The sequence below is a fragment of the Lynx canadensis genome, chromosome A3 (genome assembly GCF_007474595.2).
Source record: "Lynx canadensis isolate LIC74 chromosome A3, mLynCan4.pri.v2, whole genome shotgun sequence".
In the NCBI taxonomy this organism is placed as follows: Eukaryota; Metazoa; Chordata; class Mammalia; order Carnivora; family Felidae; genus Lynx; species Lynx canadensis.
The window spans coordinates 114,752,506-114,779,943 of record NC_044305.1 but is presented as its reverse complement, the minus strand read 5'-3'; the positions used below and the strand labels follow the sequence as shown (position 1 = coordinate 114,779,943).

At 55.4% G+C, this 27,438-nt stretch overlaps 1 protein-coding gene across 1 annotated transcript; it reads left to right on the top strand.

The window, feature by feature from the left end:
- The first annotated feature begins 307 nt into the window (after positions 1-307).
- EHD3 (EH domain containing 3) lies at positions 308-27,438 on the top strand. Its single transcript, XM_030311362.1, has 6 exons — positions 308-1,055; positions 9,756-9,932; positions 13,155-13,252; positions 20,713-21,125; positions 21,767-21,931; positions 25,206-27,438. Exons 1-6 carry the CDS (start codon positions 829-831, stop codon positions 25,731-25,733), a joined length of 1,608 nt encoding a protein of 535 aa, XP_030167222.1. The 5' UTR covers positions 308-828; the 3' UTR covers positions 25,734-27,438.

Here is a 27,438-nt window from a genome sequence, read left to right as displayed (position 1 = left end):
AAAAGCTGGGAGAGGCTGGAGCGGGCCAGCTCTGTCTTCGCAGCTGTCCCGGAGAGGGCGCTGTTCCCAAATCAAACCTCCAGAGGCCCGGACTGAAATGCCAGAGCGTTCCCACAGAACTCCGCATCCCTCCCTTCCCAGGCTGCGGTCGCCGGTCCCCAGCGGAGCGCCTGCCCACACACATGGCGGCGCCCTGCTCAGCTTCTCGGCACCGAGGCCGACGGGCCGGGCTGGCCTTGCCAGTACTCGGGGACTTCCTCCGCGAGCCCGCTTCCTGCACGGCTGGCATTTAAACCGGCGCCTGGGGCTGCGGGTTGCGGCTGCGGATGCTGAGCTGTCCCCGGGCGGGCCAGCGCTTCCTCCTCCTCCCCTGGGCCGCCCGGCCGCGCAGGAGCCGAGCCGAAGCATCCTCTCGCTGCACCAGGGCCCGGGCAGGGGAGGTCGGCAAGCGGTGTGGGGGGGAGATCGGGGACCCGGCATCGCACCCCGGCATCTTGCAGTTTAATTGCAGGTTTGACTTTCATTTCCGACATCGCAGCCCTTCTGCCCGGCGCAGATAATTTCTTCTCCACCCCCCTCCCACCCCCCCGCTCCTGGGTCGCCGCTTGAAGCGGGAGCTGGGCTGGGCCCCAGGAGCTTGGGCAGGGCGCGCTCCCGTCGCCCCGGGGACCCCCGCGCCGCGCTCCCGGCCATGGTGCGGCCGAGCCCCGCGCTCGGGTGATACGGCGGCGCGGCTCGCAGCGGCTGGTGGGTCCTGCGGGGCCCCTTCTCCCAGGAGCCGAGGGCGCCCGACGCGGGGCTGAGCGCTGGGGGCGAGCGGCGGCCGCGATGTTCAGCTGGCTGGGTTCCGACGACCGCCGGAGGAAGGACCCCGAGGTCTTCCAGACGGTGAGCGAGGGGCTCAAGAAACTCTACAAGAGCAAGCTGCTGCCCCTGGAAGAGCATTACCGCTTCCACGAGTTTCACTCGCCCGCCCTGGAGGATGCTGATTTCGACAACAAGCCCATGGTCCTGCTGGTGGGCCAGTACTCCACTGGGAAGACCACCTTCATCAGGTGAGCCGCCCCGCGCCTAGGTCCTCCCGGTGACCCCTCCTGCCTGGGGAAAAACCGGAAGCCTTCCGTTGTGAGGGCGCTGAAGAAATTCTGGTGTTTGTGTGTCCAAAGCTTTACCCCCACGATTTCATTGCTGCCCCCGCCCCTTCCCCTACCTAGTGCCTCCCTGCCCTTGGCTCAAGAGGTCGGTTTGATGTGTTAGAAGTTCAGAGTCATCCCTATTCTCCCCATTTTATGGATGATGAACCTGAGGTCCAGGAGGCACAAGTGAGAAAGCTCCTAGTCACAAGAGCACGTTTTGCTGATGGCGGAGTCTCACACCCTCACTTTTTAGGGACACGTCCTTGGTGGCGAGGACCACCTCCCTTGCCTTTTAGAGGGCTCAGCCACTCCCCTGGGGGCTTTGTAGTTGCCACTGATGAGGTGGGCTGGGGACTCTGGAGCCCTTGCTGGGTAGTGCCACTTGTCCTTTTTACCAGTTTCCTTCTCTGAGCAGACCTACATCTGTCTCTCAGAGACTGGACAGAAGCAGTGTCAGAAGCAGAATGCCTTTTTCTTTTCCCTTGTTTGATCATAATGGCTTAGTAATAACATTAAAGTCTTTTAGAGGTGGAAGGGACACCGGTGATCGTCTCAGCCAGCCCCTTGATTCGGCAGGTGAAATGACCGAGGCAGAGAGGGCTTAATGACGGTCCCATGCTGTGTTAACTGGGTAGGAGGCCCACCTGGGAGGCTGGTCCTAGATGCATGGGAGGACACGCTTGGCTAAATGCCTGTGGCTTTGATGGTGAGTCATCTATTCCCTTGAGTTACAGAATCCTAGGGCCGGAGGGATCCTCGGAGAGTCAGCTTGTCCACCCTGCATTCAGAGAGCTCTGTGCATTGCCCACCGGAGTAATGACAGTCTTCCCCACCTTTACAGGACAGGCTCCTCCCCAGTCCTCAGTCCACACAATTCTCAAGGCCAGGAGGTTTTCTTTGGCCTCATTTACAGCCATTGCCAAACTGCTGCAGGTGCTCCTTGGCCCTCTGTGTTGAGTCAGAGCCCTCTAGCAAGGCAGTGGGTGCAGTGGCCTCCCCGAATCAGCGGTGCTCATCTCCTGCAGGTTTCAAGGCAGGGGTCCTGTTTCTATTCAAATCAAATCTTACTATAGTTGGGCCACCTGCAACATGCAAAGCACTGTGCTTTGCTTGGCAAGGAGAGCAGAAAAGTTAACAGTCAGCTTCCTAATTTTCTAGCTACCAATTTTCCCTAACAACGAAGCTTATACACAAGCCTGGGAGCAGGGCTTGCCCCGTGCTAACATGTCCTGTCGGAACAGAACACCAGATCGGGCGTGCCTTTCTTTGTAGGGTGGACAGCCTTGGGCTCCGTGGCTTTGAGGGGCTGAGTGATTTCTAAAGAAGTATGGGAGGTAGGGGGTGGGCAGCTACTGGCTTTTGGGTAGCTGACATTGTTAGAGCCCGAGGGCTCTTAGCAATGAATCTAATCCATTGCTTTCTCAACTTTTTAAAAGGTCAGGAGATCCTTTGAAATTCTGACAAAAGCTTTGGCCCTGTCTGTAGAAAAATGCACATACACAAATTTACATGTAATCTCAGGGCAAGAACCCTGATCTGATCCATTTTCCTTAGTTGCTGCCAAAGGCGCTTCAGAGCTACCTAGGTTCTGTACAAAGGTTTCCTTTGTAGCCCACGTCCTCCCATTTACAGATGACTCCTGCCCTTGCACAGCCTTCCTTGGCCCTCTGGACACGCCTGGGTTATAACTCTTAGTACGTTATTATTATCTAGAGCTTCTCCTTCCGTAGCACCAGAACTTGCTATTGTGCCTTCGCTCCCTGAGGCCTTGCCTGGGGTCTCAGCTATGGGAGGCTCCCAGTAGAGGTTCACGGAGTGGGAGGGAAGAGCGAGGGGGGAAAAGGCGAGTGTCCCTGGGGGCAGGATCCTGAAGCAGCCGACAGGTTTAAGTGCCTCTTGACTGAGACACTCCCCTGGCTTTGCCTGAGTCATGCTGGCTGTTAACTGGGCCTAAGAGAGGGGCAGAGTCGAGTTGCCCAAGGATTATTCCTTATCTAAGAGAGACAGGAAGGCCGGAGGGGGGTGGGGGGAGGCAGTTCCCTCGCTTTCTTATCCCCCAAGTACAAAAGTTCTCCCTCCTGGATCCTGTAGTAAATGAATTTAGCTCCTGCAGTCAAAGCCACCCGCCTTGAGGGCGAGCCCACCAGCAGAGTAGCAAGGCTTACAGCATAGGGAATCCCTCCAAAACCAAATTATATCTTTTCCTTCCTTTTCATTAAATCCACTGAACAGCTATTTTTCCCCCATTGGAAAATGAAGACAAGAATAAATTTGAGGAAGGAGAAAAAAAAATCACCCATAATCCCATGACTCGGGAGAGACCATTTTAAATATCATATGTATATATCTATCCTTCTAGTATTTTTAGCTATTTTATAACACCGTTGAGCTCATGCCATAATGTAATTCTATATGCTAATTTATTTCACTTGGAGAAGGAGCATTTTTTACGGAAATTCAAAAGTCTTTGTAAGCAATATTTTTAAGAGCCGCATGATATTTCACTATATGTATATGCAAATTATTCATTAGCCTGTCCGCTCCTTTTGCATGTTTTAGGTTGTCTCTAATTTTTTGCTATTGTCGACTCGCTCTACACGTAATATTTTTCCACACGTTGCGCTGTTTTCTCAGGGAGTCCCAGAAGTGAAATCACTAGGCCAAGGGTTGTGCAGTTTTGCTTTGTTTTTAATTTTTTTATGTTTAATTTTGGTGTTAAGAATCCTATTTCTGAGTTGCCTTCCAAGAGGGTAAGGTGAGACCACACCCCTTCCCCCAGAGCAAAGAAGGCTCCGCTTGGAGTAGCTAAGGCGGTGCTCCCTCCCCCTGCTTCTTGCCTGAAGCACCGTGATTCACAGGCTCCGGCCAGGCCTGAACCTGTGAGGGATGTTTCCCTCGGAAACAGACCTGCCTCTTCATTCCCTGGCCCTTGGCCTTTTGCCTCCTGAGTGTCCATCCACTTTCATTTATATGTACTTGCCACAGGGTCTATTTCTCATCTCAGGAAGAACGTGCAGAAAAGGACATTCTTCTAATAACTAATTAATGTGCTATGCTCTCTGCCTGAAATAACTTCCCTGGCCTAAGGCCCGGCAACCCCGACTCACAAAATAAACAATCAATTGGCCTAGCGGCTGCTCCCTCCACACAGGCTGCCTCTTTCGATACAGTAGCCCTGTGTCCCTCTGGCTCTGGCAGCCTTCCTCCTGCTTCTGCTGATCCCCTCCCTTCGCTCTTCCTCTGACCGGCCCTGGCAGCCTCCAACCCTTGCTCCCTTGCACACTTGGCCCCCCCAGTCCCGGAGCTGCATCTGGGGCCTCCCCGGGGGCTGAGGAAGACCCCGGTGCTCTGGTGGGCTAGAAGGGAGGCCTGGCTGGGCGGCCGCGGAGCTGAAGGAGAGGACTGTGGGATCAAGTGTGGGGCCTGAGGCTGGCAGAGCTAAGCTGCCTGGGTCTGCACAGGGAGGTCTGGGCTGGTCCTGAGGATCCCGCGGCCCTTCTACAACGAGACTCAGACTCTGAAGTATGAGCGCGTGGTGGGGCTGCAGGGGTGAGGTGGGGGGCTACTCAGTGGGCGCTTTGGACTCCCCCACTTCTTCAGGGGGCTCTCTGCATCCTTCCACAAAGGTGACTCAGCATCTGGCTGTGTTGCACCATCTCTCCTCACAGCCCTGGCATCCCCCCTGCCCAGGCCTCATCCCCAGCTTTATAGCATCACCACCACGAGAAAGATGATCCTCCAGAAAGCCAAACGACTAGAGACAGGGGCCACCATTCCACGTAGACCCAGTGACCTCTGCAAGGTCTATCCTGCCAGCCACAGTGCCTGCCACACCTCACTCCTATCCTCCTGCTGAGGTCAGGGGACATCTTTTCCCATCAGGGCTCTGGTCTGCTGGTCCCTCAGTGGGGCAGAGTGGAAATCTGCCCACCTCTTATAAGGCCTGAGTGTTACTCAAGGGAGTAGACAGCCCTAGGCCACCTGCCTCAGGTCTGGCTTAAGATCTGCCTTGAAAGTCAGGTGTCTGGAGGTCATCAAGAGAAGCTTTCACCGGCAGGAGAGGACCTCTGGAGAAACCTCCATCCATTCCCATTGACAATGGAGTGAGGCCATGGAAAGAGCAGAGTCCGGCTCAGCAGAATCCAGGCTCCAACAGTCCTAGCTAAGAGGCCTTGTCAGGAAGGCCTAACCTGTCCAAACCTCAGTCTCCTCACCTCTAACATGTGAATAGCAACAAACACCTCATAGTACTACTCTCCAGTTAGGAAGGGAAAGAACCAATATAGTGCCAGTTATGTTCCAAGCATTGTGCTTAGGGCTTTCTCATTTGCTCTCCCCTTTCAAGCTGATTCTATAAGCAGAGGCCTAGAGATCGGCCCTCAGGATCGGGGGGGGGGGGGGGGGGGGAAGCCCTTTTGGAGGCAAGGGTCTTGCCTCTACCTCCAAGGGCTGGAGGAGGGGTGGCAAGGGGATCCTGTGGACAGTGCTGGGTTAGTCGTGGACTGGGTGGGTCAGCCTGTGGCAGGGTGGACAGAGGCAAGGGGAGGCTAATGGGAGGCTCAAAAGCCCAGCCACGAGTCTCCTCTGTTCTGGGGCCGCTTTGTCCCATGGCAGAGGCTGCTGTGTGGCGGGGACAGGGGTGGCTGCTCCGTGGAGCACAGAGCCGACTCAGCCCACAGCACGGCTATCGAGGGTCAACCATCCACTACCTCACTTTGTGATTATGGGGTGCCTTCCGGTGTCCCTAAAACCTCCTGAGGCCAGTATTACCCAACAGGGCAAGTATTACTGTTTTGACCCCGTTCAAAAGCTCAGACCCCGAGAGTGAGACCAAAGATACAGATGTACAACACAGATACCTAGAACACAGAGCAGAAAGTGACATGTGCCTTTTGAGTCTAAAGATCTGTAAAGTAAGAGCTGCAGCCTGAGGTCTGGCCCCCGCTGTTGCAGACATGGATACTCCAGAGGCAGACCGGGTTAAGATTCTTGGCCCCACGCCTTTACCCTGGGGGCTTAGGTCACCAGTAAAGCAGGCCACATACTTAGATTGCCAGCCAAGCGGGACACAAACAAATGAGGAAAGTGTTAGAAAATAATTTGCTTTAAAAAAAACATGAAGAAAACTCATCCTCCTGGGAAAAATCAGAATTTCCTGGGACTTCCTTACACCTCTATTGTGGTTTAGTATTTATTCATTTTGCATGGGATGGCTGGGGGGGAGGAGGGCTACCCAAATCTTTTCAGCTCTTATAGGGCCTCTCAGTAGTGTTCTTTGGCCCCAAAGTTGAGCAACCTCTATCTCAATTTGCTCAACTGTGGAACTGAAATAATGCTGCCATCGCATGGTGCGTCTGGGACCAATTAAGTGGAGTCATTTGGGTAAAGGTCCCAGAACAACACCTACCCCACAGCGGGTACCCCGCCTGCCTGGCCCTCTTGATTCTTGTGTGTCCCCATCTCAGCCATTCCCACCCAGGCTTGAATTCACTTTTCTTTTCTTACACTACTGTGGGAACGTTTTTTGCCTGGCAACAGAGGCGATCTGTATCACTCCCCATAGAGAAGCAGTGATGAGCTCTCTCAATGGGTTTTCCTTTCCGGACACAGTGGTGGCTTTGTTAAGGGGGTGCTCGCTGCTGCAAGCCATACGCAGATGTCCCTGAGAATTTACCAAGCCCTGGGTTCTCTGCCTGGCCCGACTGTGTCCCTGGACTTGCTGGTGGCTTCGTGGGATTCTGTGTTTCTTCAGACCCGTGTGTGGTCAGCAAATTGGAGGTCATGTGGGTTTAGCCGAGACGCCAGGACAGCGGGCCCAGCCTCCAGGCCCTCGTTTGGCTGCCTGAGGCTGCGGCTCTGGAACATCCTGGAAAGTGGCCTCTGTGATGCTGGGAAGCGTCACCCTTTGTTCATCTGCTGGTACACCACGTCTCTCTCGGGGCTGGAATCTGAGGTGCCTGTGTCAGGAAGATACTTCGTCACTGTATTTGGCCCTCTTCAGGCTGGGCATTCTTGAGGCTGCCTCAGAAATGTTTCTTTCCGTCCGTTTCTATTTCGGCTGTCCCTGAGGCCTTTGGTGACATCTGGCACCCTCCTCCAGCCTCAGAATTCACACTTGCCATACTCCCTGCGGGACCCAGACCCACACAGGTGCCCCCTTCCCAGCACAGGCAAGAATGGGTGGGGTTTCCCGGGCACAGCCTTGACTCTCATGAAGCAGCTTCAGGTTCCGAGAATGGCCTTGTAGAGCCAGTGGCCCTGGCCCTGCTCTGGTGCCCGATAGCAGCCACTTCTGTGTGCCACATCCCACTCATGGAGACTGGGCAGTGAACCCCAGAGGTGGGTGTTCAGGAGAAGAGTACGTCCCTGGGTTTGTGAGCACTGAAGCCTGGCCCCTGGCCAGCCTCCTGCCAGATCATTCCCCCTTGGGGTCCTCTTGTTCCACGCCTCCTTCTGGTCCCCTAGGGGGTTCAGCCCTTTTGCACTTCCTGGTCGAGGGACCTTAGGCAGGAACAGAGACAGTGAATGTAGTGGTTAGGAGCATGAATTCTTAAGCCCACGTGCCAGGTTCAAATCCCAGCTCTGCTGTTTACTGACTGCATATCCTGGGGCACATTGTGTGACTATGTCTCCTCCTTTTTACAATGAGTGGTAATCTTGGTGCCAGGTGCTTGTTTAAGTGCTTAGCGTCTGTATCTAATGCAACACTATGAGGTGGGCTTTCTTATTAGGCCCATTTGATGGTAAGGACGATGGTGCTCACATCAGAGATAGGAAGATGAAGTGGGATAAGGCACGGAAAGTCTAGAACATCTCCTAGCATATGGCAGGTGCTTCATAAACCAGAACTATAATCTCTCAGGTTATGGAGCGAGGTAATGAGGTTTGCAGAGGGCAAGTACCTTCTGAAGGGCATGTCCCTCACGGTTAGACAGACTGGGTTGCTGGCCCCGGGCTGCTGAGATGCCCTACCTCTCCTCTGAGGCCCCGAAGAAGGTGTGTTTGAGAAAGCCAGATGCACTGTCCAAGTGTGCAGCTGCTGTCATTTATTGTTAGCACAACCCAGGAGCCAGCTTTCAAAATGGTCCTCTGACGGGAGGGAATCCTGCCTTCACACCTGGATTATTGGGAGGGAGATGAGAGGCTTCCCAAGGTGGCGGAAAACCCTCCAGAGCAGGCGGGGGTGGCCTCCTGGGCAGCAGCCCGTTGCTGGCTCCTTGGGGAGGGAGCCCGTAGCAACCCGGCTCGAACCGCCCTGTGCCTCAGAGTAAACGAGTAGCTCAGAACACTTCCTGAAGGCACAAGGAGGATGTCGATGAGCCAGAGGAAATCCTCGGCTACCAGCCTGCTGGGCAGAGCAGGACCCATGCCCCAGGCCCGTTCTGGGGAGGTGTAAGGTGGGCAGAGAGCTCAGGCCCTGGAGTCGTGGCATCCGGTCCCAGCTCTGCCCCAAATTGTGGGGCCTTGATCAGCTTGCTGTCAGGGCAGAAGACGGCCGGAGAGCAAAGGATTTGGTGTTAGACTGATAGGGGTTTGGATTCCAGCTGTACTACTGGCTGTTTAATTTGGAGAAAGCCACATAACCCTACGAAGCTTCGGCTTCCTCAGTACCTGCCCATAGGGCCTCCGTGAAGCCCGTCGAAGATGACGTCCTCCAAGTGATGAGCGCAGTATCTGGCAGGTGGAAATGCTATTGAGTGCCGGTGTCAGTGGTTTTATCAGTGAATTGGGAAGGTTGCTCTAGAGCAGGATGTCCCCCCCGGGCTGCACGTTAGAATCCTCAAGGGAGTTCCTAGAACAGTCCGGTGGCCTGGGCCCCACCCCTGAGCCAGGGGGGACAGGACCTCCAGGCTGGGGCCTAGGCACCACTGGTTACAGCTACACAGTAGCTCAAACGCACCACCGGGGCTGAGGACCACTGGCCCAGGAGGCCTCCGTGTTCCTTCTCTTCATTCTCTGGCTCGCCGTGTGCCTTTGCTCTTGACTTCTAAAAGGGGCTGTGGAGAGGGGCAGTGGCCTTGGGCTCTCACTGCTTAGGCCTGAAGAAGAGCAAAGAGATGTACGTACAGGCCACAGCCTCATAGTGACGCTAGACAGTGGGACCAGCGCTCGTAGACGGCACGGAGATGGGCCTGGCACAGTGTCCCTTCACACTGGTGATGCAGGAGCTGTCTTTATGTCTCATATTAAATGGCTGGCATATGGACCTACGGAAAGCCTGCACGGTCTGTGGATGGTCTCTTTCCTACCTAGCCTCACTGCCGGTATCTTAGCTGGCTGACTCCACCTGTAAAATCCACTGCGCCCCCTGCAGGAATCCGTGTCAACCCACACCTTGTTTCTGAGCCAAATCTTGCATCTCCTTGCCCTCCAACTACTGATTCCGAGAGGATAACAGGTAAAGACCAGGGGGACAGATTAGATAATTTTAAGTGCAGCTAAAATCCCACTTCCTCTACGAGAGGTCTTTGGATTCTCCGTCCGTGAAAACGCGTCCCTACCGCGGAATGTTGTCACGGTCCCTCTGCCCCTCTGCCACGACTCACGTCCTCACCTGCCTGTGGCAGACGTGCAGCTTGAACAGAGTCCCTACCTTACGACCGTGCGTCTTTCTGCCAGGTACCTACTGGAACAGGATTTCCCAGGCATGCGGATTGGGCCCGAGCCGACCACCGACTCCTTCATTGCCGTGATGCACGGACAGGTGGAGGGGATCATCCCTGGGAACGCCCTGGTGGTGGACCCTAAGAAACCTTTCAGGAAGCTGAACGCTTTTGGCAATGCCTTCTTGAATAGGTGAGTGCTCAGGGAGCACGTGTCCTGGGTGTTCTCTATTTTTCTTCCTGGAGTATGGGAAGGAAGAGGAGGGGTTTGGGAGGCTCGGTGCCTTTTCCATACCCAGCGTCTCTTGGTTGTTCCTTTCTTGCTGGGAGTGTAACTGAGTTGGTCATTACGGATTAGGGATATAGGGCTAATTCCTGATCATGGAGCAGGGAAGGGTACCGGAGTTAGATCACCTCCCCCCTAATCTAAACCTCCCTCCAATGAAAGTGGAGAGGGCTATTCTGGGTAGTTCCCAGCTTTTGTCTATACAGCTGACCCTTGACCACACAGGTTTGAACTGCATGGGTCCATTTATATGCGAGTTTTCCACCGAGCAGGGTGGGGGAAATGACACACCTAACACCCTCATTGTTCCAGGGTCAACTGTACTAGGGAAGGGGTTTGCATCCAACTGGAAGGAGGTAGAGGAAGGTTCCTCTCTATTCCTGGACGTTGTTCTTACTGGGTGGAAGGAACCGTGGGCTGATGGTGGAAGTCCTGAGTTTGAGCACTGCCTCTTTACTAAACTCACTGCGAGACCTTGGACAGGTCACCTCCCCTCCCCTGGGACAAGGGTAAGCCTGCAGTCACCAGGGGTATTGTGTCAATGTGAGTGGCAAAAGCTGTAGGGAATGCTTGGCAGGCTGGCCCAACATTCCTGTTATTATTCTACGTAACCAGAATGCAGGCTGCCGCCCAGTCACGCTTGTCATATAGAGCCACGCCACAGTTTCACATGTGCATTGTACTTAAACAATTTGAACTACTTTCTTTAATAGGAGGTATTTAGAGTAAAGGCAGAGATGATGGGCTTTGACATCAGATAATCTGGGCCCAAATCCTATCAAAACGGCACCATGGATCTTAGACAAATTTCCTAATTTCTCTATGCCTCGACTTTCCCGTCTGTAAAATAGGCTAAGAGTAATATGCTTCTCCCAGGCAAGAGGACTGACGCGGCCTCTGAGGGAAAGTTAGCATTTGACATGGGTTGGTCAATGATGAGTGAAATGGCCCTTTCCAGGGTCTGGGTGGGGAAAAAAGGACATCTCAGGCAGGAGAAAACTCGGGGGGAAAACCCCAGTGAGCAGAGAAGAATGGAAGAATATGGCTCGCTGCAGGAGCCCTAGGAGCAGAAGACCGAGCACTGTGAGGTTTGCGCCTTCCTCCCAGAGCACTCAGGAGCTGAAAGGACGGGTGTTTAGACTGATGTTGGAGGGGGATCTGCCAGCCATGTCCACTGGAAGGACACGAGGGAAGAAGGAAGCCCCCTTCCAGGCACCTCCAGTTCCCCGCAGCCACACCCAGGGAGGCTGCACCACAGACATCTGGCTCCCATCTTAGTGCTGCCCAGGGGTCGTGTTCCAAACATGCTCCAACCCCCGTAACCTCCTTCTCCCTCAGCAGATGGCCTTGCCTCCTCTTCTAGAGAAAGTGGAAGCCAGGATCCATGGAGTGTTCCCCTGCCTCTGTCCCCGCCCCCTTCCACCGGTCTGCAGAGAGCTGCGTCCTCTCTTCCGCTCCGCGTCTACCTCCTCTCCCCCCGACAGGTGCTTCCGGGCCAGCTCCTCAGGGACCATGCCATCAGGGATTCCCTCTTTCCAACGACACCACCCTCTCCCCCCCTCTCCCATGTAGAAATATCTCCTCTTGACAGCCCTGGAGCAGACCCTACCACCTTCAAGTTTCTTGACTAGACCTCCTCATTTCCTCCTTTCCCCCACCACCTGGGGAGCATGGCTTCCCCCATCACAGCTGCCCATGTGAAGGTCACCATGACCTCTCAGTGATGGTGAACAGCGGACACTTCCCACCATTACCTCACCCCGCCTCTCTTTGGTATGGGTCTCTCTCAGCCACTGTTCCCTCTCAGCTCCCTGGCCCTCCTGCGGCCTCCCTGTCGGCTCTGTCCCCTTTCTCTCTGGCTCCTGTGACCCAGTGTCCCCCTCATTGGGTCCACCCTCAGCCCCCTGCCCTTCTCACTCCAGGAGCTCAGCTTGGGTGAAGGTTCAGTCACAGCCCTCGTCCCCAACCAGCCCCCATGCACATGGCTACCTGGTCACTAAGTGACAGAAACCCGGCTCAGGCCAGCTTCAGCAAAATGTGGGGTTTCTTGTAGGATACTTGGGTGTGCCATAGAGCCTGAGGAGCCGTGGGCTTCGGTAGGGCAGGGGCCGTGCCATTTTCTCTTCCAGCCCATCATCTAGCCCAGCACCCGGCACGTAGCAAGCACTCCATACAGATCTGACGAACTGAACCGGATTTTCTGACAACCGTCGTCTCTGACTGAGTCACTCTGTTGCATAAAATGTTGCTCAGTATAAATGGGTTTCTGTTGCCCTCAGTATAAAACCCAGACCTCTCAAGGCCCCCGTGATGTGAACCCTGCCTCCCTGTTCGGCCCCACTCTGGCCACTCTGGCCTCCTTTGTGAAGCCCTCCCTAATGCCCCCGTCCGCGTGTCCCAGCCTCCTCACCTACCCTGCCTCTCTGCCATCTCGCTGGGCAGCAGAGGCCCGCTGAACCTGAGATAGTAAGACTCCTTTTTGGCTTCCGCCAAAAACGGTGTTTAAGAGAGGGGCCTTGAAGAAGGGCCTACGTTAGGTTTACCGGTTGGTGTTCTGAGACTTCAGGATGTAGCCCTAGAAATATTTCCTTTCACAAGGCTTGACTACTGTCTCGATAGCGGTGCATTTGGAAGCCCAAATAAATGTTCCCGGGTGGTGGGACTCCTTCATCAAGGCCAGCCCCCGAGCCGCGTCCTCCAAGAAGCCGTCCCTGGAAGCCATCTCTCCACCTTGGATTTCCCGAGCCCTTTACCTGACCCCCCTCGACGTGCTGGTCCCATCCCACCTCATATTGTGGTGGCCCACGCACGTGCCTCCTCTCCCCACCAGACTGTGCGCCGTGGGGCCAGAGACTGAGGTTTGGACATCCTAGTGTCCCTGATAGCAGGGCTGCACGAATTCAGGACCACGGCTGCCTCAGGATCAGCCGGGGAGCTTCCTCAAAGTGCAGGTCCCGGGCCTGGTGCTAAGGCTGAGTCTGGATTGGAGCCTGGGGGTCGGCATCAGAAGGCAGCCAGGCTTCTGGACGTCCGCCCCCCAGGGCTGGGAAGGCTGGCGTGCGTCTGCACGTGTGAGGGTGTACGGGAGCCGGTGAGAGGACAGCGCGGGTTTGCTTTCGCCCCGCGCAGGTTTGTGTGTGCCCAGCTGCCCAACCCGGTGCTGGAGAGCATCAGCGTCATCGACACCCCAGGGATCCTCTCCGGGGAGAAACAGAGGATCAGCCGAGGTAAGCGACGCACCTGCGAGGATGGACTCTGGCTCTGTGCTGTGTCCTTTCCGGTATGTTCTTTTGCTTCCGTACTATGAGCTAGACCCCGGGGCGCCTGGGTGGCTCAGTCGGTTAAGCGTCCGACTTCGGCTTAGGACGTGATCTCACAGTTCGTGGGTTCATCAGGCTCTGTGCTGACAGTTCAGAGCCTTGAACCTGCTTCAGATTCTGGGTCTCCCTCTCTCTGCCCCTCCCCTGCGTGCGCGCTCTCTCTCTCTCTCTCTCTCTCTCTCTCTCTCTCTCAAAAATCAATAAACATTAAATATATATATATATACATATATATATGAGCTAGACCCCCAGGACCCTGCCCTACCTTGATGAGCTGGCACCACCTGGTGTGCTGTGGGGACAGTCCTAGGCAGGGGCCAGGGGACAGTTTGGGTCCACTGTGGCTCAGGCGACAGCCGGCCTCCGTCTCCTCCTCTGTAAAAGGACACAGCAATTATCTGCCTTATTTACCTCATCGGGTTGATACGTTCCCCAAGAGGCACTACCTGGTTTGCTTCTGAAGGTCTTGTGGTCCCTGGCCTGGGGAGATCTGCAGGGAAGGCATATGCCTGCAGAGAACTTCATCCAGTGACGTGGGGAGGCGAGCGTGCTCTGGGCCTAAGAGTGGGGAGCTGGTATGTAACAGCACTTTGAAAACTCCAGACAGATATGGGGTAACTGCTCACTAAGGGAGGTCCCCAGGCATGGCAGTTAGCGGATGGAACCTTGGTGCCCGACAGCCAGCGTGCCGAGCCTGCCTTGCCGCATCCTAGCTGCATGAGCTCGGGCAGGGTTCTTCAGTTACGCCTCTGTAAGAGAGGGGGAAATTGTTCTCTCTACTTATAGGCTTGTTTGAGGATTAAAAGAAATAATATAGGTACAAAAAACCCTCTGCCCAGCACGTAGCAAGTGCCCAGTAAACATGAATAAACATCATCATCATCATCATCACTGTTTTTTTTCTAGCTCTAAAATGCTAGACGATGCTGTACAAAACTAAAAGTCTGCCCCTGGCGCCCCACCCCAGCCTCTCCCACCACCTCCTGCTGTGTGTCCGGGGTAGCCCCCCTGCCCTTTCTGGGCTGTGTCTCTGGCGAGCCATGCCAAGCCACTCCCACCCCAGTACTGGAGCCAGGAGCTGGGCTGGAGCCAAGTCCGCACTCAGAAGTCAGCCTCCGGGAAGGAAAGTCTTGGGACTGGCAGAGAGGTTCTCTGGGCAGTGGCCTTAGGTGACTGTCTGCTTCCCTCCCGCATGTGCCTTGGCCCCTGTGCTCTGCAGCCCGCCAAGGTCTGTCCTGCAACATGTCTGTGCCGCCGTGGTGGGGCCCAGAAACCCCCTCCTCCAAGGGCATGGCCTGCAGGCGCCGGCACCTGCTTAGCCCCGGGAGGAGAGCCCACTGCCTCACTGGCAACCAGTGCCCCCAGGTCTGTACTAAGGGGGCCCAAGTGCCACTGGTGCTGGCCTGGGTACAGGCCCATAGTTTCGGAGCTGGGCCGCCCTGAGCATTCCTGCCAGCTGGCCTGGCTTCCTCTCTGCAGGGAGCAGGTCGCTCTCTGGGGTGGCAGGACCCAGCTCAGCCCTGGGTGTTGGGAGGGGGGGTGTCCCCCATGGCCATGTAGGTGGGTACAGCCAGCCTGACAGAGGGTAGACAGGGAAGATGGCGGGAGAGGCCCTCAGGTCAGCAGCCCGCTCCAGGGCCTCTGGACCCCGGTCTGTCCTGCAGGAAAGACAGAGCCTGCTGTCAGGACCTCAGTCTGGAGTAGGTGGGAGCAGGGGTAGGTAGAGACCCCAGCAAAAATGCCCTGCGTCTCCCTCCCATTTCACTGAGGAGGTGACACCTGGGACAAGGGGCGAAGAAGAAAGGAGGGGCCTTGTGTGAATATGCCATGTAATCAGTGGGACGTCAGTGGGGGAGCCTGGGCTCCAGGTGGTGCTGGGGCTGAGGCGGAGCTGGTTTGGAGACATAGAGCCCATGGCCCTGGGAAGACAGGCTCACCTACCCTCTCCTCTGGACCTTCGTGAGCACTGCGGTGCTCGGGTCCAACCCTTGTGGAGGGGAGGCTCTGGTGGCTCTCCGTGTGGCTTCTATTTGTTTCCCTAAATACTCCCCTCCCTCCTTACCAGCACCCCCCCTTCCCCTGCCCTGCCCCAGTTTCATCTGGGCCCATCCTGAGTTTAGGCCTAAAGGGGATTTGATTTTCACACTAGCCGCCTGGGTGTCCTTAAGGAAGGCTCAGGAGAGCCATGACTTTTCAATCTGAACTACCTGGGGGCTGGGGAGCGGGGAGGTGGCACATAGACCTGTAAGGCAGTGCAGCCTGGCAGGTAGGCCCAGGGAGGACTTCAGCCTCTGGGATTTCCAAGGGCACTGGACTGGGAGGTCAAAGCCCCGGTTTTTAGAACCAGTATGGGTCTCAACAGGCCACATTTTTTCCCCTGAGCCTGTGTCCACTTCTGTAACAAGGGATAATGATACCTATCATAGGACCTTGTGAGGCCTACAGATGGTAATGGAAACCTAGACATCAGCTCTGGGCCTGGATGACAGTGAGCTCCCTTCTCTCCCCTTTATCTGCCAGCCAGGGTTGCCCATTATACAGTAATGAGTAATCTGTATGAATGGCCTCCCTTATGAATGCAGTGCACAGCCTGTGCAGCTGTATATGGCAGCCTACTTCTAGGGACTCCTGCCTTCCTCAGCTCCTGTCCCATTCCATTCGTTCCCTGTTCTTGTATTTTCCCGCCTGCTTTCATCTTTGGACCTCAGTGGCTGCCCTCAGCAAATTGGGTGCTTGGTTTCCTTACCTGCCTTCCTGTCCCCTCCCACCCCACACTGACCTCTAGAAGTGATGGCCCACGAATGGCTACACAAGCCAGTCAGTCCTCTGCCTTCCCTGCAGCCTGTGATAAAAACCAGAGCTGGGAGCTGGGCACTGGCACTGTATCACCAGCCCGGGCAGTGCTGCCCTCAGCACTTTCATTTCAGGAATGAAAGGGCATCAGATACCCTCAGGTGTCAGGAAAGTTTCCAGTATGCAGAACCTCTCATCCTTTCTCTGCCATAGAACCTGGCAGTTCTGGTTTATACCTACACACATATACACCCCCACGTCTACATGCACCCACCACTCCCTCCATATACACTATCCCCCCCCCCCCGCCAGACAAACATACACACACACACACACACACACACACACACACACACACACCCGTGTGTGCACAGAACCAAATGTTCTGTGTGCGGCTTCTTGCCTGGGGCCCTCAGAGCTCTGGGTTTGGCCATACCACAGATCTGGTGTTTCTGTCCTCCCTCTAGCCAGCTCAGGACAGGACATGGCCCCGTGGGTCGTGCCCTGTACAAGCTCACCTGGCTGAGAGGCGCGTAGAGCCTACAATCCAGCCCACACTCCATTCACTGAGCTTCATGCCAGGCACAGTGCTGCGTCTCACCAGCCAAAAGCGGCACCATTATCAAATCTGCACAGAGCCGCCTCTTGCCCGGTGGCCCCAGGGTGCCCCATTCTCGAAAGTGAGCTGCTCCCAAGGGCTCCCCAGGCCTCAAGCTGCACGGGAGGGAGCACCCAGCCTTGGGCCAGAGCTGGAAGAAGCGTGGCCCTTGTTCAGGGTATGGCCCCTGCACCCAGGCCTCGGGTGGGTGTCTGAGGGGGAGAGAGGAAGCAGGGGACGTCCGGGAATCTGAGCTCAGGAGGTCCTGGGCCAGCACTTGTCTCTGGATGAAGATGACCTGGGATGGGCAGCAGAGGAGGCAGTTCCTGGAAGTGACAGGATGTGCCCAGCCCCAGGCTCATTACTGGGAAGAAGCAAAATGCAGCAGAAGTGGGAGGGGCTCCGGAAGCCTGAGTGTCCTCACACTTGGGACCCTCATTTCCTGGCTACTTGTCAGCTAGAATTCCCACAGGCCCCGCCCTAGAAAAGCACCCCCTTGGGCCTGGGGCTCACATTCCTCCCTGTGGGGGTGAGCTCAGCAGGGCCACAGCAGGGAAAAGCCTGGGCTATAAAGCTGCAACGCAGGCTGGTCTCCTTAGACCCAGTCTAGTGGCTTTTGAGTGGTTTATCATCACCTGCCCTGGAAGAGCTTGGGGAGTAGAATGGGGCCGGCTCTCATCTCCGGTCCCCCCGGGGGCACCTTGGAGGGTCCAGGCTGGTCCTGGCAGCCTCACGTCCCTGGCCTGTCCCTGGACCCTCACTGGAGTGGGGCCCCAGACTCCATGCTGTATCTATGCTCCTGTGTGGGCACCACAAGTCAGGGCAGAGCGGCAGAGTCCTGAGGCATGTCACAAAGGCTTGCCGGCAGCCTTATGGTCATCGGAGGCCTGTGATGAGTCTCTCAGGCCACTTCCAAGGTTACTTCTCGGAGGCATGTAGTGTGGTGTTTGTTCCCCATTGGCATCTGAACTCTTCCCACGTTTTGAAAATTGATGCCCTTTTATTTCTCTTCTGCTAAAATGTCTTTAAATCTCAAAAGGGATTTTGGGAGGCAGGATAGGACCTTTTATGCACCCACCACAAGTGCCTGGTTTGAGGGCTCAGACCTCTGAGCTCCAGCCTCACACATGGCTATGCATAGGAAGAGAGTGTGGACCCGAGTCAAGGGTCTGGGGTCTAGTCCCGAGTTCGCCACAACCTGCCTGTGTGAGCTTGGCCAGCCCCTAACCTCTCTGTCCCTTCCCCTTCCTGTAAGATGTGTGTGCCCTGTGTAGCTCCTGGCATGTGGACAGTTATGAGGATCAAATGAGACGGTGTGGTTGAAAATACAAAGAAATGTGCTGCCTGTCAGCGTCCCTGCTTTGCTCTTCAGAATATGCGGGAAGCCCGGTGGGTGATTAAGGAGTTGCCTTACTTATTGTGTTTGTCTCATTGATTTCCTCCTGCCTGGCATTACTTAGAAATGCTTTCTTTCCAGTCCTCTGGAGCCTGGAGGGTTGTGGGGAGAGCCCCAGGTCGCTGCAGGCTGCGCGGTCTCTGGGCCTGATGCCTGCAGACCAGATCTCCTGGAGCCAGACTTGCTGCACGTAATCCCAGGGTTTCCGGGAAGACCAGCTTTGCTGCTCAGTCTCTCGGGGCTTAAATCTCCCTCCACCTCCTAGTTTGTGTCTTATAAGCCCTTGAGCTGCAGCAGGTGCTCACGAGTCCCTGCTGGGGGTCTCAGAGCCATTCCCAAGACCAGCCAGGGAAGGGGACCTATGAGCCCAGACATTAGAGCAGAGCCTCCAGACTGATCCGGGCCCTCCCTGTGCTCTTGAATCCTATTGCCGTGTCTCTATCACTGACCCCTCATTGGTCAGGTGTTATCATCCCCATTTGACAGCTGAGAAAAACTGAGGTTCAGATTTGCTAAGGTCACACAGAAGATAAATGAGAGAGCTAGTCCCCTGCCTTTTGCTTAATGGGTCCATCTGTGCCTTTCAGATGCTCCCATTCCTTGATGTGCCTAAGAACTGTCCGCCCCCCACCCCCCATCCCAGAGACAATTACCTGTCCTGGAGGCTGCTAGGCTCTGAATAGCTGGGAGCAGGAGGCTGAGCTTCTGAGGAAGCCTACGCCCTCATCACCTGGTCCTCGGGTCCTCGTGGCCAAACCTCGGGAGAAAGCGCCTGGCATTACGGACTTTGCAGTTTGATAGCACTCGTCACAGCATGGAGAATTTGCAAAAGTGGGAAGATGAATAGGAAGCCTCTGTGCTTATGAAATCCCAGAAAAGGTTTCCAGAAGCCTATCCTCAAGCAAGAGCAGATTTCACACAGGCCCCCCAAGGTGTTTAAGACAGAGGCCCCCAGCCTCCTTTCTCCCTGTCTGGCAAGGACTTCCTCGTGTCTCCCCTTCATCCGTCCTGCTCTCCACCCTCACGCCTCTGGTCTTAGAAGCAGGGAGAAGGGAAGCTCAGAGGTCTTCCTGTCCAGCTCCCTGCTTTGACAGGCAGAGAGACCGGGGACCAGCGATGGAAGGCTCTTTGCCAGTGCTTCCAGTGCTACTCAGGCGACCCCTTCGGAGCACATCCTACCTCAAGAACACTGGGCTGACGGGAATGGGCAGGGGGCCGTCATCTTCTGGCCACACTGAGCTACTACTGTCCCTCCCCACCCCGAAGTGGGGGCTGGTCAGCCTTGCCCTTACTTCCCCCCAAGCCTTTGCAGCGCCCCCCCCCCCCACCACCACCTTGAATGGCTGGTGCCATCAGGGATTGGTGAGAGGTGGGAGAGGCAGGAGCCTCTTTTCTTTACAGCTTCTTCGGCCCCTTTGCTTTCCTGAGTCCATGGAGGGGTGACCAGAGGGCCTGATTTGGGGTGGGGAGACATGACCCTGCTTCCACCCCTCCCTTGGGGACCTTGCGCACTCTCTGAGCCTCTGCTTCCTTGTCGACTAAGTGCTGGGCTCTAGCTGCCCAGCTGACTGGGAGTGGCCGCTCTGGGATTTGTTTACAAGGAGCTGCAGCATGCTCTCTGGGCTGCCCTGCCCGAGGCCTGCACGCCACAGCCACAGTTGGGAATGATCCCTGCTGCCCTCCCCAGCCACCAAGGGGGGCAGGCTTGCTGGTTCCGGGCTCCAGAGAGCAGGAGAGTGGGTGCAGGCTGCAGGCTCGCCTGGAGCAGGAATGCACAGGCCTCCTGGACTCTGGGAGCTACTGGGTGGGCCTGGGCCCTGGGGAGGGAAGGAGAAAGGGTGGAGAGGCAGGGAGGTGGCCACGTGCAAGACAGCTGCCCTCCGCATGTGCGGGGAGCCCAGGGCCCAGGTGGTGCGGTCCAGCCCTGGCCCCACCGTTTAGGGGCCGTTTGACTGTCACCTCATCTCTGAACCTCAGTTTCCTCCTCTGAAAAGCCGGGGTGAGTCTCCTTATCCTGCGTATCTCAAAGGATGCTGCGGGGGTGAAATGGGGCCATGAAGTGAACGTCTTGCCCGCCGGAGCAAGCGCTGAACTTGGGGTTGGAGAGCTGGGTTCCGTGCCCCAGCGGCTGCCTACCAGCAAGGTGGTCTTGGCTGAGTCACTGGTGCCCCCGTATTTCTGTGGCACTGACCATGCCCCTGCCTGGTTGCTGGGCACAGCCCACCCCCGAAGCACTTTCTTGAGCCCTGTCGCTGAATGGAAGGAGCCTCTTTGCCTGAACGAGAAGACTAAATGGGAATAATGATGTTACTAATAACTATGTGCTGGGCTCGGAGTGTATTTAGTCCTTATAATTCCATTAGTCAGGTGCTATTAGTATGTCCATCTATGGGTGAGAGAACAGTCAGGAACACTAACATGTTCAAGGCCAAAGAGTGGACATGTGGAGGTGGGGGGGGGGGGGGGGGGTGGAACCCAGGTGTGACTTCCTAGACTCTGTGTCCGGCGCCTGGCCTCCTGTCCCCAGGCCCCTCCCTGTGCCACGGAGGCCCCCCCCTCCTGACCGCCCCTCTGCCGCAGGGTACGACTTCGCGGCCGTCCTCGAGTGGTTCGCCGAGCGGGTGGACCGCATCATCCTGCTCTTTGACGCCCACAAGCTGGACATCTCTGACGAGTTCTCAGAGGTCATCAAGGCCCTCAAGAACCACGAGGACAAGATGCGCGTGGTGCTGAACAAGGCGGACCAGATCGAGACGCAGCAGCTGATGCGGGTGTACGGGGCCCTCATGTGGTCCCTGGGGAAGATTGTGAACACCCCGGAGGTGATCCGGGTCTACATCGGCTCCTTTTGGTCCCACCCCCTTCTCATCCCCGACAACCGGAAGCTCTTCGAGGCGGAGGAACAGGACCTGTTCCGAGATATTCAGAGTCTGCCGCGAAATGCTGCCCTGCGCAAGCTCAACGACCTCATCAAGAGAGCCAGGCTGGCCAAGGTGAGGCTGTCCCCCGGAAGACAGGGAGGTTCGGGGTGGGTCGGTCAGGGGCTGCCGCCTGCAACCCTGAGCTATCGCCTGCTGGGGTGGTTGGTGTCCTCTAGCTCCTGCATCATGGGCACCAGCTGAGCCCCCCAGTAGCTGGGGGCAGGATAGTGTGGTGGTTCTGGTCACAGGCCCTGGCGTCAGGTGGCCAGATTGGAGTTTATGAAATGTGATCTCAACCTGGCAAGGTCCTTAGTCTCCCTGTGCCTCTTTCCACGTCTGTAAAATGAAGGGGTGGGAGGGTGAAGTAAGGTAAGGAATGTAACAGCCCTGTCACAGTGCCTGGCATCGTTAGAGGTGCTCAGGAAACGTTAGCTGTTGCTGGCTTCCTCGTCCTCAACATCATCACCAGTATTACCATCCCTATAACTGCCTTGACCTTAACCTCCCCCCATAGTCTCACCTTTCCCATGTGATCTAGGAAAACAGCTCAGCGCTGCAAGCGATGAGAGAGCAAGGGGGTGAGATAGAAATGATTGCAGAGGTAGCAGCAGGAGGACGGATTTATGGGAAGAGAAGGGGCCAGAGCCACCCTGGAGGGAAGAAATGGATCAAGGGTCTTGATCGGAAGATTGCTCTCTTCTCCTGGTTCTCAGGTTCATGCGTACATCATCAGCTCCCTGAAGAAGGAGATGCCGTCGGTATTCGGAAAGGATAATAAGAAGAAGGAGCTGGTGAACAACCTGGCTGAGATTTATGGCCGGATTGAGCGTGAGCACCAGATCTCACCTGGGGACTTTCCCAACCTGAAAAGGATGCAGGTAACTAGGGGTCTGGGGCTCCAGGACAAGGGACAGTCCGATTGCCCAGAATCAGAAGGCAAGGAGATGGCCCCAGGTCTGCCCTCCATGCTGGACCACCGCTGGCCCAGCAGGTGTCCTACCTTGGTCTGGGGAGAACACAGAGCCCCACTGCTCCCAGGGAGGCTGGGGTATCATGATGCTTGGGACCCGATACCTCCAGTTTAGACCTCGCCCAGTCACGGCCACCACAAGCTTGGAATCCCTGCCATGCCACGTGATATGGAATGTCACCTGACACAGGGTCTCCAGGCCCTCGAGTGCCTAAGTTTACCTCTGAGCTCCCACTTGGGAGCAGTTTGGGACACAAGCCATGAAGAAGCAGAAGTCTGCACTGAAGCCTGCTCTCTTTGGGGTACACCGTGGGTTCCTATCTTGGCCTAGCACCATCACATCTGGTTTCTCACGTTAGTCCCCAAAGGGGTCCTCTGACGGAGGCATTCTTCTTCCTCCTTTTACAGAGGAGCCAACTGAGGTCTATAAAGCTAACTGACCTGTGTAATTAATGGCTGGCAGTTTTCTGAGTGTGCTGTTCACACAGGCTGCTGGTAGAAAAGCCAGAATATCCCCACAGTCCAAGCGAGAAGCCACCACACCAATGCTAACTGGATCCTCTCTGAGACTCTGACTCTTCATCTGTAACCTCAGGCTCCGATGCACCCACCTTAGATGTACACTATGAGCATCATCAGTGAGATAATATTTGCAAGGTGCTTAGCCCAGGGCCTGGCTCTTAAAATGCAGCCTCGAGTTAGGTAAATGTCACCACTGAGGGAAGCTGAGTGGTGAACACGGGGACCTACTTCTCTGTACAATTTTTGCAGCATCTCATGGTTCTGTAATTATTTAAAAATAAAAGCTTTCTCTGGGGCACCTGGGTGGCTCAGTCGGTTGAGCATCCGACTTCGGCTCCAGGTCATCATCTCGTGGTCTGTGAGTTCGAGCCCCAAGTCGGGCTCTATGCTGACAGCTCAGAGCCTGGAGCCTGCTTCGGATTCTGTGTCCCCCTCTCTCTCTGCCCCTTCCCCATTCATGCTCTGTCTCTGTCTCAGAAATAAATAAACATTAAAAAAATAAAAAAGGTTTCTGAGAATTAGGGAATTTTTTTAAGAATAGCAGCACATGTAGTTGTAATAACTGTTTTTGCTGTCGTTGCTGATTTTGATCTTTTTTTTTTTTTAAAAAACGTTTTTTATTTATTTTGGGGACAGAGCGAGACAGAGCATGAACAGGGGAGGGGCAGAGAGAGAGGGAGACACAGAATCGGAAACAGGCTCCAGGCTCTGGGCCATCAGCCCAGAGTCCGACGCGGGGCTCGAACCCACGGACCGTGAGATCGTGACCTGGCTGAAGTCGGACGCTTAACCGACTGCGCCACCCAGGCGCCCCTGATTTTGATCTTTTGATCGTTTCTCAGTTTAAGACTGGAGGTTCAGAACATCAGTACGGTCCCAAACAGGCATTTTTAGTTTCCTATGTGCTAAAAGGAAGAGAAAAAAATAGACATTCAAATAGTGCATGCGTTCATGTATCCATTCATTCCTGGAACCACCTACCACAAGCCAGTTACTAATTTCAGAATTACTTTAACATAACTCAGGTTTGTCACTCAGCTGTGGCTTGGAATACTTCAACGTTCAGCTTCTCTTTCTGTTAAGAAGGTAACGATCTGGGGGTGCCTGGGTGGCTCAGTCGGTTGAGCGTCCGACTCTTGATTTCGGCTCAGGCCATGATCCCAGGGTCGTGGGATCGAGCCCTGCATCGGGCTCCATGCTGGGGGCATGGAGCCTGCTTGAGATTGTCTCTCCCTCTGTCCCTCTCCCCTGCTCATGTGCGCGTGCACTCTCTCTCTCTAAAATAAACACATTAAAATTAGAAAAGAATGTTGTGCCCTAGAAGCAAACATTTAGGAAGATAGCATTCGAAAGGGACCACACGACCCCATTTTTAATGTGAGGAATCCTTTTGCCGCATACAGATTTCACCTTCTCATCTGTTTGCCAGTCACACGTTAGGATCTGTTGTCCGGTGCCCTGAACCAACCATGTAAATGGCTGCCTGGCGGGCTATCGGTGTGGGGTGATGGGAGCACCCACTGTGCCCCCTGGAAGATATTAGGTTGCCCGTTTGGGAGCCCACCAAACACACCTCGACGTGGACAGGCTGAGAGAGATGCCAGGGACCTTGGGCTAGTCTGCTTCTGCCCTGCACACCCCCACCGGCCCCCACCTGCCTCCTAGGCTTGGCCCTGCCTTAGAGGGGAGGTGAGAAACGCACAAGCTGACACTCGCTCTTAAAATGTCGCCGTGGGTGTTTTCTGAATTTTTCTGCCGGGAACTCGATGTGCTTGTCCCTGAGATTTCTGTGCACTGGCCTCTGCCCAGTGTCCTGAGATTGTTGTGGTCAGAGCCAACGGCCGGAGGAGAAAGCTCTCACCTTGTCACTGAAAAGGCCAAGGAGCAGCCGGGTGTTCTCGACTCAGACGCCTCAAAATCACAGAGATGCGCCAAGTGGAACATATTTCTTCCACCATGTGGTGTGGGTGTCACGGGAAGGCAGGCTTTTACAGAATCTGCCCGCCTGTGTCTACTGTGTCAGAACCCTCAGGGGAGACGCAGGTATCTGAAAACTCTCCAGCTAATTCCGATGAGCAGCATGAGTAAGAATCACTGGTTTGGAGATGAGCCTTGACTTCTATTAGGATTTGTTTTCAGTTGCCTGTGCCTCCGTCTTTCCTTCCCTTAATGGGGATAGAATGTGATTCCCCTCCCTCAGAAAGGCCCCGGAAGAGCGAATGAGATCACGCAGTGAGGCATTTGCAGTGTTCCCAGTATTACCACCGTGGTTAGAGCACAGAGACACATACGCCTCGGTCTCAGAGGACAAAGCATTCAGGAACCATCCTTCAATAGCCAAAACTAGCTGAAAGAGAAATGTAATTGCTTTCCAGCGTATTAAAGGGAATCCAGATAAATGGATCAAACCAACATTTGTTCCATTTCCTTTTCTTCCCTAGACCCTGCGACTGTCCTCTCCTGAAAACTTCCACCAAGAGCCAATGTGCCTTTTTTTCTTCTCCTCTCTCATATCTTTCAATATTTCATTATTTTGCGATCAGCTTAGCTTCCAGGGCTGTGAACATTCCAGCATTAGCAGAAGGCAGCATCCCCAACAAGGGGAAATAGCTCCTTCCCTTGCCTCCTACGCTCACCTTCTTTTCTCTTCCTCTTCCCAGGACCAGCTGCAGGCCCAGGACTTTAGCAAATTCCAGCCACTGAAAAGCAAGCTGCTGGAGGTGGTGGATGATATGTTGGCCCACGACATCGCCCAGCTCATGGTGCTGGTGCGGCAGGAGGAGACACAGCGGCCTGTGCAGATGGTGAAGGGCGGGGCGTTCGAGGGCACCCTGCACGGCCCCTTCGGGCATGGCTACGGGGAGGGGGCTGGGGAGGGCATCGATGATGCCGAGTGGGTGGTGGCCAGGGACAAGCCCATGTACGACGAGATCTTCTACACTCTGTCACCGGTGGATGGCAAGATCACAGGGGCCAATGCCAAGAAGGAAATGGTGCGTTCCAAGCTGCCCAACAGTGTGCTGGGCAAGATCTGGAAGCTGGCTGACATCGACAAGGACGGCATGCTGGATGACGAGGAGTTTGCACTGGCCAACCACCTGATCAAGGTCAAGCTGGAGGGGCACGAGCTGCCCAACGAGCTGCCCGCCCACCTGCTGCCTCCATCCAAGAGGAAAGTTGCTGAGTGATGGACGGAGGAGGAGGTTCAGGGCAGGCAGGTGTTAGAGGGGACGGGGGAGAATGAGATGTGTGCGTGTGCACGCGCACGCACACACACACACACAGATACACACACATGTACACACACAGATCTTGAGAAGTACACTGCAGATGAGAGGGGACAGGGAGCCCCAGGCTTCCAGGCTGGTCTTTGGACACATCTCCAAGTTCTCAGCATTGGTAGAAGCACAGGAGTGCTCCCAGGGCCCCAGGTTCAAGACCAGGTCTCCATCCCTCTTTCCCTCTCATCTCCCACCACCCGCAGAGGCAGTTCACCTGTCAGCGGGTGGCCCATCCACCTCCAGATTCCCTGGGCTCAGAACAGATGGAAAATGCTTCTCACTCAATAGGCGCTCACTGTTTTCAGTGCCGTCCCCCACTCTTCGGCTTCCCAGTGGGGAAAAATGGTCCAGGTCTGAGAGATGGGAGTTAGGGGCTGCTGTGGGGAGCAGGGGTTGGTGGGAGGGATGGCGGGGAAGGAAGAAGCATCCTCTACCTGGTCCCAGATGTGAAGAGACACGACCTTGAGCTGTGTGCTTTCCTAGGCTCGGGCTGTGTCTGCCTCGGCAGACCTGCCCTTGAACCCTACCCCTACTTCATTTCAAAGAATCCCAGACCTGGAGAGAGGAGAAAAAATTGGCAGGAAAGAAGGTAAAGAAATTGCCCTAAATCCTGAACCCTAAGCCAGTCAAGGTGGCTTTATTCCCCAGATTTTGTGAGGTTGGTGTTTTCTCACCCAGCCCTGATGTCTGGAAGCTCAGATCCATCTCCCATGTATCCAGCCCCTCCTGTGTGCCAGGAGCCAGCCGTGTTGGGCACCTTACATACAGCATCCCGCTCGGCCCTTGCCAGCCCCCAAGGAAGTAAGCATCAGTCCCCCCCACTTTGCAGATGAGGAACTTGAGACTCAGAGGAGTTCAGGTGACCTTCCCGAAGTCACAGAGGTCACATGTGGTAGAGAAAGGATTCAGAGCCAAGACCTCAGACCCTTCCTTCTGCTGTGGCGATATGTGCAGGATCCCAGCATCGCTAGTGGGCTATGAACCTTGGAGAACAGGCCAAGCACGCAGGGCACCTCGGCCACCCAGAGCCGGCTGGTGAGGGAGGAGGGCCAGCCAGCATGTGGTGGGCCATCAGTCTGGCCATCTGTCACATCACAGAAGCAAACCGTGCCGTCTGGCTCTGCGGCCCGTGTTCCTAAAATCACAGAAGTCCGATAGCGTCAGCGGGAGAGTGGGCTGGCCTGCTGGATGCTGTTTGCGCCCATCCCCGCTCCGCCGCCCACCCAGGGGCCTGAATCATCCCAGCTCAGATGCAGCCACCGGCTGTCGTCAAGTGGGACCTCGTGCTAACTCAGAAGGCTGACCTGAGAGGTCTGAGGTCCTGTTCCCTGCAGGAGCCCCCGCGACTCTGCAGCGTCCTTGGCACATCGCCACCATTCTCCGTGCCCTACGCCCTCCTTTATGGTTTCTCCCTTGGCTTGCTTTGTGGCCACTGAACCAATCACTTTGTATGCTATCCTCCTACTGTGATGGAAAACAAAAACAAGTATAACTTATTTTCTATCTATGTTCAGACTAGAGAGACAATATTCTATGTATCTATGACGTGCTTACTACTGCAGTGCATTTGTCCGTCGTACTCGTGTTAATATAGCACATTTATCCTTTGGTA

Coding starts and splice junctions, on each gene's coding strand:
- EHD3 (XM_030311362.1), top strand. CDS start 829: ATGTTCAGCTGGCTGGGTTCCGACGACCGCCGGAGGAAGGACCCCGAG. Junction 9,933..13,154: donor GGCAATGCCTTCTTGAATAG/GTGAGTGCTCAG, acceptor CGCCCCGCGCAG/GTTTGTGTGTGCCCAGCTGC. Junction 21,932..25,205: donor CCAACCTGAAAAGGATGCAG/GTAACTAGGGGT, acceptor TCCTCTTCCCAG/GACCAGCTGCAGGCCCAGGA.